The following is a 12215-nucleotide window of genomic DNA, read 5'->3' on the forward strand; positions in this document are numbered from 1 at the left end:
CCCAGAAATGGGGCTGAAGTCTGGGGGGAGGGGCTCCCCCCCTGAAGGAAGCATGACTTGTGGAAAAACACACAAGAGCAGTGCAGTCAAGTGGAGAAGCGGAAAAATGCGGGACAAACTTCGCAGACAGACTGCACACTACCATGAAGTTAGCTCAGCGACTGTCCACTGGGGGGCTGTCCCCTCCCCTGCCCCAGGGCACCTGGAGACCTGGAGACACTTTTGGTGGTCACACCTGGGGTGGGGGGGTGCTGCTGGCACCTGGTGGGCCCCAGCCATGGCCTGTTCTCTCCTGGTGGGGAGAGGCCAGGGATGCTGGTAAACACACATGGCCCAAACATCCCTGGTGACGAGTGGCACTGAATCCCACCAAGGCCAACGTGGAGGCCGAGGCACCCCCCGGGGCGGGGTGTTTTCTCCAATGCTGCTCCCACAGGGACCCCAGGTGCCAGTGATTGAGGTGAGTATCAACCTATGAACCAGGAGGTGCCAGCGGCCTGCGGGGCCAGCTTGGGGGAGGGCCAGCCTCTCCATGCCCAGGAGCGGGCAGAAGTCCCCAGGCCCCCTTTTCGGGCTTCTACCCCAAGGGGTGCTCATGGCTCTGGCGACCCCTGTGGCAGGGTCTCTCTCGCAGCAGCCATGGAAACGAGGGGTGGATTCTGAAGTCTCCCACAGTCCTCACTTCACGTGTTTCAACAAAGCACGGTGATCACAGTCCATCTTTATTTTACTTAATAATGCTGTCCGTGAAAATGTCACCCACATTTAATGATACGTTAGCCGACATTGGATTGAGGACTAAGAATCACGGAACTAGGAGGCTGGAGGCACTGGGGGTGGGACCAGCGTCTTCTCTAGCGTCGGGATCTGGAAGGCAAGGGGTCGGCCTGTGGCCCTGGAGCAGCCACTGAAGGAGAGTGAGCTGAGTTGGGGGAGGGAAGGGGGAGGTCAGGGAGGGTAAGGCCTCCTCCCTCGGTGGCTTCTGCCACTCTGTGGGGACACTGGTCCCGGGATGGACTGGCCTGGGGGCCCAGGGTGGCTGCTGCTGCCTCTGTCAGCTCCCAGCTCTCCCAGGGGGGTTTCTTCGCATCCTCAGAGCCCTGCGCCCCCTGGTGGGCGTCTCCGGAACCGCACCGGCTGCCCTACAGGAGGCAGTGGTGATGAATGCCTCCTGCAATTCCCGGGGAGCCCTCACCCAGGCGCCCTGCCAAGAGCTTCGCAGGGATCCTCACTTCATCTTCCCAGGAGCCCCACGGGCTGGGAAACACTGGCCTCGTTTGATGTGAGGAAGCGGAAGGTCGCCCAGGTACGTATTTGAATGCAGAGGATGACAGCAGAGCTCGCCCCTCAACCACCCTGCTGGCTGCTCAGTGGACTCCTGCTCGTCCACGTGCCACGTGGATGGTTCACGGAGGGTGCACGGGGCTAGACCCTCCAAGCACCCTGCACGTGTGCATTTGTAATCACACTTCCCGTGACTGTTCATTTCCCGTCTCTCTTCCTGCTCTCTCCCTGCTCTCTCCCGCGGGCCTGGCCCAGCTGGGCACCTGGCAGGGGCTCAGTGCTTCCCGGTGTGATGACTGGAGGCTGGAAACAGCAGGTAGAGTCCCCGCCCTCACGCTTTTACAGCCTCGTGAGGAAGGAATACAGGAATAAGTAACTGCAGTACTTTGGGAGGAATCTACCACTGGGTGAGCGTGGGGCACTGGGGCTGCGTGAAGGGGAGGGATCTCGGAGGGAGTGATATTCCGTTAACGTGCTGCTCTATGGCCGGGATCACAGTCAGGGAGCAGACAGCACTGAAGCCAGAGGGGACCTGTGGCATGAGGTGGGGCAGGGGGACATGGGGGGGAGCTAGGGGCACGGGAGCATCTGGCCAGGGACTCTCAGGTGAGCCATCCGCTGCAGCACGGAGAACACACAGGAGGGAGCCTGCAGCCGACCTCAGCCACCCGGGAGGCCCCGCAGTGACCAGGGGGCGTGGCGGTGGCTCAGAGCAGCCCAGTCAAGTGGAGAAGCGGAAAAATGCAGGAGAGACTTCGCAGACAGACTGCACACTACCATGAAGGTAGCTCAGCGACTGTCCACTGGGGGGCTGTTCCCTCCCCTGCCCCGGGGCACCTGGCGACCTGGAGACACTGTTGGTGGTCACACCTGTGTGTGTGTGGGGGGGGGGGTTGCTGCTGGCACCTGGTGGGGAGAGGCCAGGGACGCTGGTAAACACCCTACAATACACAGGGCGACTCTGCACCCTGCCCGCCTGCCTCCGGCCTGAGGTGAACGGCAGCCACAGGCCCAGGTCAAGTCGGGGGCTCTGCCAGTCCCCCCACCCTCAGTTTCCCCAGCAATCATTCCCCATGGTTTACCTAAAACCCTGGGGGTGTTGGTTACATCGCAAACCTTCCAGCCAGGCCCCCGAGAGATGAACTGTAGTCTAAGGTCCCACGAAGGGACCCTGCATTTTAACAGGCATCGCAGCGGCCTCAGGGCCCACCTCACGTGGCAGCCTGGCTCCCGAGAAGCGGGAAGCGCTGAGTTAAGTGGGCGGGAATCGGGAGGGGAGGCACAGGCAGAGATGGGCAAGGTGTGCTGGCCAGGAGATCCCGGCCCTGCCCCCCACCCCCCACAACCAGGGCCCGAGGCCCGGCTCCAAGCAGCACCGCAGGGAGCGAGGCCCATCTGCTGGCCTGGGCACCGGCACCGAAGGCCCGTCAGGCAACGCGGGCGGCCCCATTCTGTTTCCCGCTCTTCATTTCTCCTTTTCACTTACCTTCTACAATTCCACCACCCCCCCCAATCCTTCTCCCTCTCTCCCCCATTTCTGGAAACTTTTGGGAGTTCCTGCTCTGCTCCAGCACTCTAGGCATTCTGTGGCAATTTGAAGATTTGCCTTTGAAGTCTGCCCATGCCCTGCCCCATCAGCTCCAGCAACAAGGAAGCTGCTGATGACCCGTCCATTGGGGCTGAGCCACCCTGCCTGCCCAGGAGGCAATGTCCACTGTGTGTGTCGGGGGGTGGGGGGTCGGGGAGAGGTAACAGCACAGGTCTGGAATCCTAATGGCTCCCAGCTGTGTGGCCTTGGCGGGCTGTGGCTCTGTTCCCCAGTTTCCTCATCTGTAAACAGGGTGGTGAGACTATGAATGTGCACGGAGCACTCACCATGTGCCAGGCCCGTTTTAAGTGCTTTCCTCACGCGGACTCAGTCCTCACACCGTCCCTGTGGCCCGGATACCCACCACCTCCCACTGCACAGAGGTGGACACTGAGACACAAAGACACAGGGGGCCCTGCCCCCGGCCGCTGTGCAGCAGGCAGGCCTGCACCGTGCACTCTGGCTTCAGAGCCCAGGTTCACGGTCACCACACCACTCTGGTCCCCGCGCCCCCGCCGCACAGGGTGTGGAGGCGAAGCGAGCAGCGCCGAACACGGCTTATGCCTTAGAAACGCACACAAGAGTGGCAGCAGTGATTGCCGTTATTGTTTGCCTAACCATTTTCCCTTCCACGCAGGACTGTCAGCCTGCATGAGCCAGGGCGTGCACCCACTCTCGGCTTCACCACGGTGGGGGTGGCCGGAATGCTCAGAAGTGCGCGTGACGGAGCCCGAGAGGGAGCCCCCGTTCCCAGCTCTGCTGCGCTTGTGTCAAAACGGCACAGCCAGGACCACACTTCTCACTTCTCCAAGGCCTTAGCTGTATAAGCACCTGGGCACCTCACCTGCCCACCTGCAGGGGGCACTGCTGGCCAGCGCCCCTTTCCCAGGCACAGGGTTCATGGGATGCTGCTCATGGGGGCTTGCGGCTGCGGGAAGGGCTCTGGGAGGCGGTGTGGCCACTCCAGGGAGAAACCGCTTGCTTCCTGCCAGGAACTCCCGGGAACTCTATTCTTAGGGATCTTTCTCTTGCTTTTAACTCTGACATCTTCCAGAAGTTACCCGGCACAGACGCAACCCTGCCATGGCTGTAATTTGCTCGTCACGTCGCTTGCACAGAGCGCCGTCCACCCCCTCACCCACTCCCGCCCACCCTGCAGAAATGGCTCCTGCCTCATTCCAGCCTCCATCCTTCTCCTCGCTCCCCCGCCCCCCCCCCCCCCCGAGAGAAACGTGAGGGGTGACATCGACAGAAGGGGGGACCCACGGGGAACTCTGGCTGCATCCAAGCTTTGGAACTTCCCAGTTCCAGGCTGGGCATCCCTTCCACGCTCTGTCCACGTTGTCATGGCAACAGCCCATCTGTGGCCGAAAGCCCCAGTTTGCTGCCCAGCCGGTGAGCACTCGGGGGGAGCCACTTACCGTGATGGTGTTCTCCTTGCTCTGCTTTTTGCCTGGCGACGAGGACCCCAGGTTCTGGAAGGAGAGATAAGAAGCATCGTCAGAGCTGTCCTCCATCCTGGACTCACTCCCACTCCGGTCCCCCGAAGGCGGTGGGCTGGTGACAAGCGCGTGCTGGGAAGTTCGGGATGTTCCGCCTGCCGCGGACCCTAAGTCACCATCGTCTGGGAGAGGCGGCGGGAGGACCCCTGACCCCACTCTGCTCCTGTTTCCTGTGCCCTAGGCTGGGAGGCTGGGGGAACCGCTCCAAACCAGGCGGCCTCCTCTTCTCTACGGTTCGGGAGTTAACCCTCAGCTGCCCTCTGCTGGTGAGCGGCTCCGGGTGCGCTCGCTGCCTGCACCTGCAGAATCCACTGGGGAGCAGAGAGTTAAGGCAGGAGGCAGGCGGCAGGCCACCACCTCCTGGCACAGGCACCAGGATGCCCAGCAACAGCTTCATCTGGACCTGGGGTGGACACATCCAGCCCTGTATCCATCCATCCGTGCCCTGTGCCCTGGGGCTCAGCCAGCTCCCTGCTCCCCAGCCCCGGAGCAGCACAGATCTCAGCTGAAAGCGGTGGGTCAGCCTCCACTCAGACTTTAAATTGCCTGTTGTCTTTCCGCTGCCCGCAACCAGACCACTATCCCAGTGCCTCCGGGCCCACCGTCCTCAGCAGCCCCCCTCCCCCCGGCGGAGGATGGTGCTGGGTCAGAACACGAGGAGGGCTGGCTGAAAACGCCACAAGAGCCTGGGAGCCTAAAGGGGGGGTCAGCTCTGGGTCTCGCCGTCGCACTCGCAGCAGTGACATCAGGGAGTCGGCAGGGCCTCCAGGCAGGACGGCGGTGCCCGCTCCTGTCCCGAGCCTCGCCCGGCCTGGCGCAGGCTCACCCCGAGGCACGCATGCCCTTTCTCTAGTGGAGCGTAAGGAAGCAGCTGTCAGATTTTTCAGATAAAGTCCCAGAAAAAGCCTGGAGGGGCCACTCCAGCAAGCCCCTGGGACCTGACAGCCCCCCACCCACGGGGCGGGAATGGCTTCTGGGGGGACAGAGCGGGGTCAGCCTGCCTCAGGGACCTGTCTCTGCTAACCCAGCAACACAGGGAGCTACCAGAGTCCCTGCTCACGGTCTCCTCGGCCCCTCCCTCCCTCTCTCCCTCCCAGACCTACTCTGGCTGGTAACTAAAATCAACTAATCAAACCGTCCACCAAGACGGTCCAGATAACAAGGGCCGCACAGGTCATCGCTCTCACAGACAAGAGAATGAACTCGCTGGCCTTCGCATCCTGCCCAGTGAGTGACTTCTCTGGGCCTCAGTTTCACCATTTGTTACCGACGGTCCTCAGGCTTCGGGTGCGTCAGAATCAACTGAGCCCCAGCCGTGTCTCCCAGGGTTCCCGGTCCCGCAGGCTCGGGTGGGCTGGCACCTCTCTGGGAGGTGCCCGGTCTATGTTCTGCCACTCCATCAGGCGCCCCACTTCCGGCAGCTCCTCCAGCAGCCCTCCCAGGACCTGGGGCAAGAGCATGCTGGGGACCAATCAGCTTCTGCCCATGTTTTTAACGCACCCACTCATCCAGCTCACCCACCCTGGACCCTCCCGAGTTATCAGTTCTGCCCCCGGGCACTTGCCAAAATGGGGCCGCCCAGGAGGAAGGCATGGCGGGCACCCAGGTGCCACTCTCCAAGGAGAGGAGACAGGTGCAGGGCCCTCTCGAGGGCTCATTTGTGCGAGGCATGGGCCAAGCAAACACAGCTGACCCCTGGCCAACACGGATTTGACTGCACGGGTCCGCCTGTACACAGATGTCCTTTTTCAATAAATATACGGTCTGCCCTCCTTATCCCAGGCCTCACACCCTCAGGTTCAAGCAGTATTTCTCATCTGTGGCTGGGAATCCCACGACACAAATGCAGGCGAGCTGTGTGCACCCACGGCCACGGCTCTGCGCCACGTTATAGAAGGGACTTGCATATGCGAGGGTTCTGGTGACCACTGGGCTCCTGGAACCAATCGCCCGCAGATACCGAGGGGCTGTAGATACTAGCAAGTTTGTGGGGAGTCAAAAGTTACATGTGGATTTTCGACTGTGCAGGGACTCAGCGCCCGGACCCTCCCCCCCGCCCCGCCCCTCACTGCACTGTCCAGGCGGAACTGTCCCCGAGGGTGAAGGCGGGAGGGGTCTCTGTGGCGGGTTCTGCAGTTTGCAGGGTCTCCCTGTCGTCGACACCGGGTGCCCTCACTCCAGCCACCAGGAGGGCAGCGGCGCAGGCTCCGGCAGCCCTGGCCACAGCCTGCAGTCGGTGTCGGTGCTGAGGGGATGGGACGAGGAGGACAAGGGGCACCCTGGCAGAGGGAGGAAGCCCTGCCACCCGGGCTTGCTTACGAAGCGGACACCAGGCTAAGCCTGTGGCACCAGCACGTTCGAGGCACCGCCTGCACTTTACAGAAGGTAAAACGGAGGCTGGCAGACCGACGACTTGTCCACGGCCACAGGCACGTAAGTAGGCGACATCGGAAGCCAAGCCTGACTAACCCCTCCTCTGCCTCCCGCCATCTCTCCCCCTGAGACCGGGACCCTCTTGTTCTCCAGGTGTCTGCAGGGGTCAAAGATCTCCATCGCCCACAAGCACTGATTTTGGAATCACTGTGTCCAAGGCTCTATGCAATGAGGCTCACACAGAGGTCACCTCCTCCCATGACTTGGGCCAGGACGGGAGGGCAAGGACTAGGACGTGGGGCAGGGATGGGCGCTCTAAGTGTGGGCGTCAGCACCTTCCCATCTCCGTCCCTAGCTGTGCATCCCAGCCAGTGCTGGGTGGGGTCTCAGGCTCTCTGGGGTGGTCTCAGGCTCTATGTTTGCAGCTGATGACTACTGTCCCAATGTCATATACATATACATAGAAACATGTCATATACATGCATCATATACACATACATGTAACACACACACACACACACACACACACACACACACACACACCCTGCAGCACTCCCCTGAAAGGGCGCAGAAGGAAAGACCACTCAGGCACAGTGAGAACCCCTACTAGCTAAGGGTTGGTTTCTAAATGCTACTCCCCCTAGAGGGACTCAGGCTCCTTGGGAAGTGGCCAATTCCAAAGGCCCGGGCCAGCCCAGAACACCTTATTCTAAAAATGATGTGATATAAATAAAAGGACACCGAGGCCAGCTTCCAGGGCCCCACAAGCCAAATTTGGGACAATCTGAACACGAATAGGAAAAACGACCACAGATGATTAACTCCAAAAGCGGTGATGGGTGAGGGGAGGGCAGCAGTCTTCACAGAAAAATCTATGAAGAATTGGCAAATCACCATTTGCAAACCCCAACGTCAAAACAGACTCAGGCCTCGCTCATCAAGGATGCCCGACGCACTCGGTGAAGGCTGTCAGGGACCAGGATCCCCACACGCTCTCAGCCCATCGCCCCGCAGACGGTGACAAATCACCAAGTCGGAAGGTGCCCCCTGAAGGAGAAATGTGGCCATCGCCATACTGAGAGCTCACACTCAGCACCCCGCAGGTGTGACCTGGGAGCGTGTGGATCCAGACGTACACGTGAGAAGCACGCAGCGGGCCCCGGGTGGCATTGTGGCCAAGCGGCCGAGCCCGGGCCGGAGCATAAGAAAGCAATTGGACCAAGAATGTAGGCCCTTCTACAAGACAACCGAGCTGGACTCCTTCCCAAAAAAGGCAGCGTGAGGAAAGACAAAAGAACAAATGTGTAGAAAATATAAGAGAGACTGAAGTGATAATTCAGACAGAACATACTTCCATGCACTGGAATACCATTTGGCTATACAAGAAAGAATGAAGGGCTGATACATGCTACAACATTAATGGGCCGTGAAACGCTATGAGAGAAGCCAGACACAGAAGACCATATGGTATGACTCCATTGATGTGCAATCTCCAGAACAGGCAAACCTGTGGAGACAGGAAGTAGCTTAGTGGCTGCCTAAGGCTTAGGGGGGATTCTTTTTGGGGTGATGAAATATTTTAAAATTCATCGTGATGATGATGATGGTGCAACTTGGTGACTATTGCACACTAAAAACCAGTGCGTTGGACACTTAAAATGGGTGAATTACGTGATAAGTAAATTATATCTCAATAACGATGTCTTAGAAAGAGAAACTAAAGAGCTAGAGCAACCAATATATCCAGGCGTGAGACCTGAATGGGCCCTGGATTGCGGAGGAAAGCAGGGAGAAAAGCCATTTTGAGGGCAATGGTGAATTTGAATGTGGATTATATGCATCAGATGATATGATTGAATTAATGTGTCCTTAAGTGTGTTATCGGTATTGTGGCTATGTCTTCCCCTTTGGACACATTATAAAACGTTTACAGTTAAAACGGTATGTCAGGAATTTGCTTTACAATAATCCCAGTGGGGCCAGGGGGAAGGACTGGGAAAATAAATGAGACAGGACTGGCTGAATAACTGTCGAAGGCAAATGACTGGCCTGCGGCCCTTTATTGGAGTAATACTTCTGCTTCTATAAATGTTGGCAAATGTCCATAGCAAAGTGCTGTTTTTTTTTTTTTTGCTTTTTAGTGCCCTTTGCCTATGATTCTAGAAAGCTTTTCTCCTTCCCTTTTTTAAACCCCTCCCCAGCCTGGTCTCCCAACCTCGCCTGAGCCGCTCTGCTGTCCCTGTGCGGTGAGGACCGGCTGACGACAGTGGTTGGTACGTTGCAGCGAGGGATGGAGGGGTCATTCACAACTGACTCACAGCCCCCCCTCTGCGTGCCTCCCTGCCCTGTCTCCTTGCCCTGTGAGTAGTCTGGGTCCCACCCCTCGGTGGGTAGGACCCAGTAGGAATCCTTCAGTGGCTCCCAGCACCATTGGGACAAAATCCAAGCTCCTTCCCACAGGCCTGGTCAGATGCTCCAGCCTCACCTCCCCCGCTCCCCCCACCTGCTAATTAGTGAAACGCAGCCCACACGGCCTCTATGGGTCCTCCGAAATGCTGCCTCCAGGCACCCGCAGGTCCTGTTCCCTTCACACGTGCTGTTCCCTGCACCTGGACTGCTGTTTGCCCACCTGTTTGCTCAGCTTCCGTTTTGGCTTAAGTACCTTTGCTTAAGGAGTCTTTCTCTCCCTGACATTCCCACTACGACATGCCACCACCCGCCAGGCCCTGTGGCACTCTCCCTCCAGCTCCATCACTGCTGAAGGGAAACCATCCCTTCCCTCCTGTCTTTCTCCAGCCCCAGCTGTGACCCTGCATCAGGGCAGGGGCTACGCCAGCCTGTGACCCGGTGCCCGGCAAAGAACAATATACAGAATAGAACAAGTGTCAGTGAGGGGGGCGTGGAGTAAGCAAATGAACTCTCAGCATTTCACCTCTTTTCTACCCCAAACAGGTCCTTCCATCCATCCCCTTTCCCCTCGCCTGTGCCTTCCTGAGGGCAGGTTCAAGGAAAGCCAGAACCATGGAAAGGTGGGTCAGAAAAGGCCTGGGCACTGGTGGGCAGGTCCCTTGCCCCCCTCACACCTGCTAAGAGGTCTGAGAGGGTCCCACCACCACAGCCCCGGTAGCCAGGCAGGCAGGGGACAGGCTAGGAGGTGCTCTACCAAGGCCAGCAAGACTATCAGCCTTCGATACTTGGACTGTGCAACCAGGTAGGCAGGCCCCAGTACCCAGTAGCCAGGCAGCCTACCCAGGGCTGCAGACTTGAAAACTTCCACTGGGTGGCGCCAGATCATCACCACTCATGCCAAGCCAGGATGGTCTCCCAGGGGCTGCGAGAAGGAGGGGCAGGCATCCTGGGGTTGTTGGACACCCAGCCATCAGTCCTGCCCACCACAGGGCAGAGCGGGACACACTGCTGGTTTCCATGAAGATTGGGTCTGCACCCCGCCCCCCCCAAATTCTAATTTTCCTGATGAGCTTGTTCAAAGAGAGGCACTACCAAATAGCAGAAAAGAACATAAGGGTGGGAGGGGGCTTGAGCGAGCTACTTGGTGCACCCCCACCCTCCATCGCAAATAGCCACGTGTTCACTTGCTCATTCATTCATCAAGTATTAAGTCGTAACTGTTATTAATGGTAACTGACAGCCCGGGGTGGTGAGTCACTGCCACGCAGGCCGAGGAGAGCTGGATATACTCCGGGGATCACCGCGGTAGCACCCTCTGTAGGTGCCAAACCTTTGTGTCCTCTTCCCAGGCCTGGCCTCTAGCCCCCTGTGGATGCCAGCCCGCACCCCACAAAGCCTCTCCCAGCCTCAGAGGACAATGCTCTAGTCCAGTGGTTCTCAACCTTCTGGCCCTTTAAATACAGTTCCTCATGTTGGGACCCAACCATAAAATTATTCTCGTTGCTACTTCATCACTGTCATGTTGCTACTGTTATGAATCGTCATGTAAATATCTGAGATGCAGGATGGTCTTAGGCTTCCCCTGTGAAAGGGTCGTTCGACGGCCAAAGGGGTCGCGACCCACAGGTTGAGAACCGCTGCTCTAGTCTATTATCTCGCAGCCTGGGAACCTGGGCATACGTGCGCTTGCCCCTCCATGCACTGCACGATTGCCCCTCATATCCTTGATGATACTTCCACTGTCAACATCATCATCCATAAGAACACACGCAACTCCCCGTGTCTGACCAACGCAGCCTGCCCAGGCCTGGGTCCCCGGCGCTCACCTTCCCTGCACCCCAATACCAGCACCCTAACTTCTTCTTAAAGAAAAATAATGCTCATTCTACCTGCCTTCTATAAAAGTAAAATGTGTTCATTTCAGGAAACTTGAAAAACCATGGAAAGTATAAAGAAAATAAACACCACCAAGACCAAGGCGTCCCAACCTCAGTGCCATTCATGCTTTCAAACCGGAATCATCTTTTCGTGACAAGGACTGACCTGTGCACTGTGGGATGGTTAGTAATACCACTGACCCCTCCTACCTGGAAGCCAGCAGCACCCCCGCCCCAGCTGTGACAACCACAACGTCCCCAAACCTTGCCAAATGTCCCCCGACTGAGAGCCACAGTCTCAGGCAGATCGAACCACGAACCATGTCTGGTCTGTTTTTCCTCGTGAGTTATCTCCCACACATAGACTTCCTCCCCCAAATGAGACCAGCTGTATATGCAGGTTGTGCTGTGCTTTTCCACTCGATATTATGTTCCCAGCATTTCCTGAAGTCATTGTTTCCTCTGGTAGAATGTGCTTTACCGGCTGCAGGGTGGCACGGGCAGGCGGGATGCCTGGTGCCACAACCCCATCCCTCCCGGGCCTTGGAGCTGGACAGTTATGGGGCCCAACGCTGCCGTGCTGCGCATACTGCTGGAGTGGACGCTTCGCACTGAAACCAGAACCCTGAGTCCATCCCAACAACAGACGATGTCCCCAAACATTTCCAAATGTCCCCCGACTGAAAGCCACAGTCTCAGAGGCAGATCGAACCACCCCACATGGGGTGTCTGGTCTGTTTTTCCTCGTGAGTTATCTCCCACACATAGACTTCCTCCCCCAAATGAGACCAGCTGTATATGCAGGTTGTGCTGTGCTTTTCCACTCGATATTATGTTCCCAGCATTTCCCGAAGTCATGTACCCTTCGATAGAATGTGCTTTACCGGCTGCAGGGTGGCACGGGCAGGCGGGATGCCTGGTGCCACAACCCCATCCCTCCCGGGCCCTGGAGCTGGACAGTTATGGGGCCCAACGCTGCCGTGCTGCGCATACTGCTGGAGTGGTCGCTTCGCACATAGACCAGAACCCTGAGTCCATCCCAACAACAGACGCCGGGAGGGAGGTTCCTCATGTTGTGACCCAACCATAACATTATTTTCGTTGCTACTGCATAACTGTAATGTTGCTTCGGTTATGAATCGTAATGTAAATATCTGATATGCAGGATGGTCTTAGGCGACC

At 58.0% G+C, this 12215-nt stretch overlaps 1 protein-coding gene across 4 annotated transcripts in view; it reads right to left on the minus strand.

Moving 5' to 3' along the window:
* GAS7 (growth arrest specific 7) overlaps nt 1–12215 on the minus strand; it is a 133764-nt gene that overhangs the window by 27647 nt on the left and 93902 nt on the right. For all 4 annotated transcript variants that reach the window (XM_006761684.2, XM_015562594.1, XM_015562592.1 and 1 more), the window contains exon 5: nt 4294–4347. In XM_006761684.2, the coding sequence (XP_006761747.1) occupies nt 4294–4347 (54 nt within the window). The remainder of the gene's footprint in view (nt 1–4293; nt 4348–12215) is intronic.

The sequence above is a fragment of the Myotis davidii genome, unplaced genomic scaffold (assembly GCF_000327345.1).
Source record: "Myotis davidii unplaced genomic scaffold, ASM32734v1 scaffold37, whole genome shotgun sequence".
Taxonomy (NCBI): Eukaryota; Metazoa; Chordata; class Mammalia; order Chiroptera; family Vespertilionidae; genus Myotis; species Myotis davidii.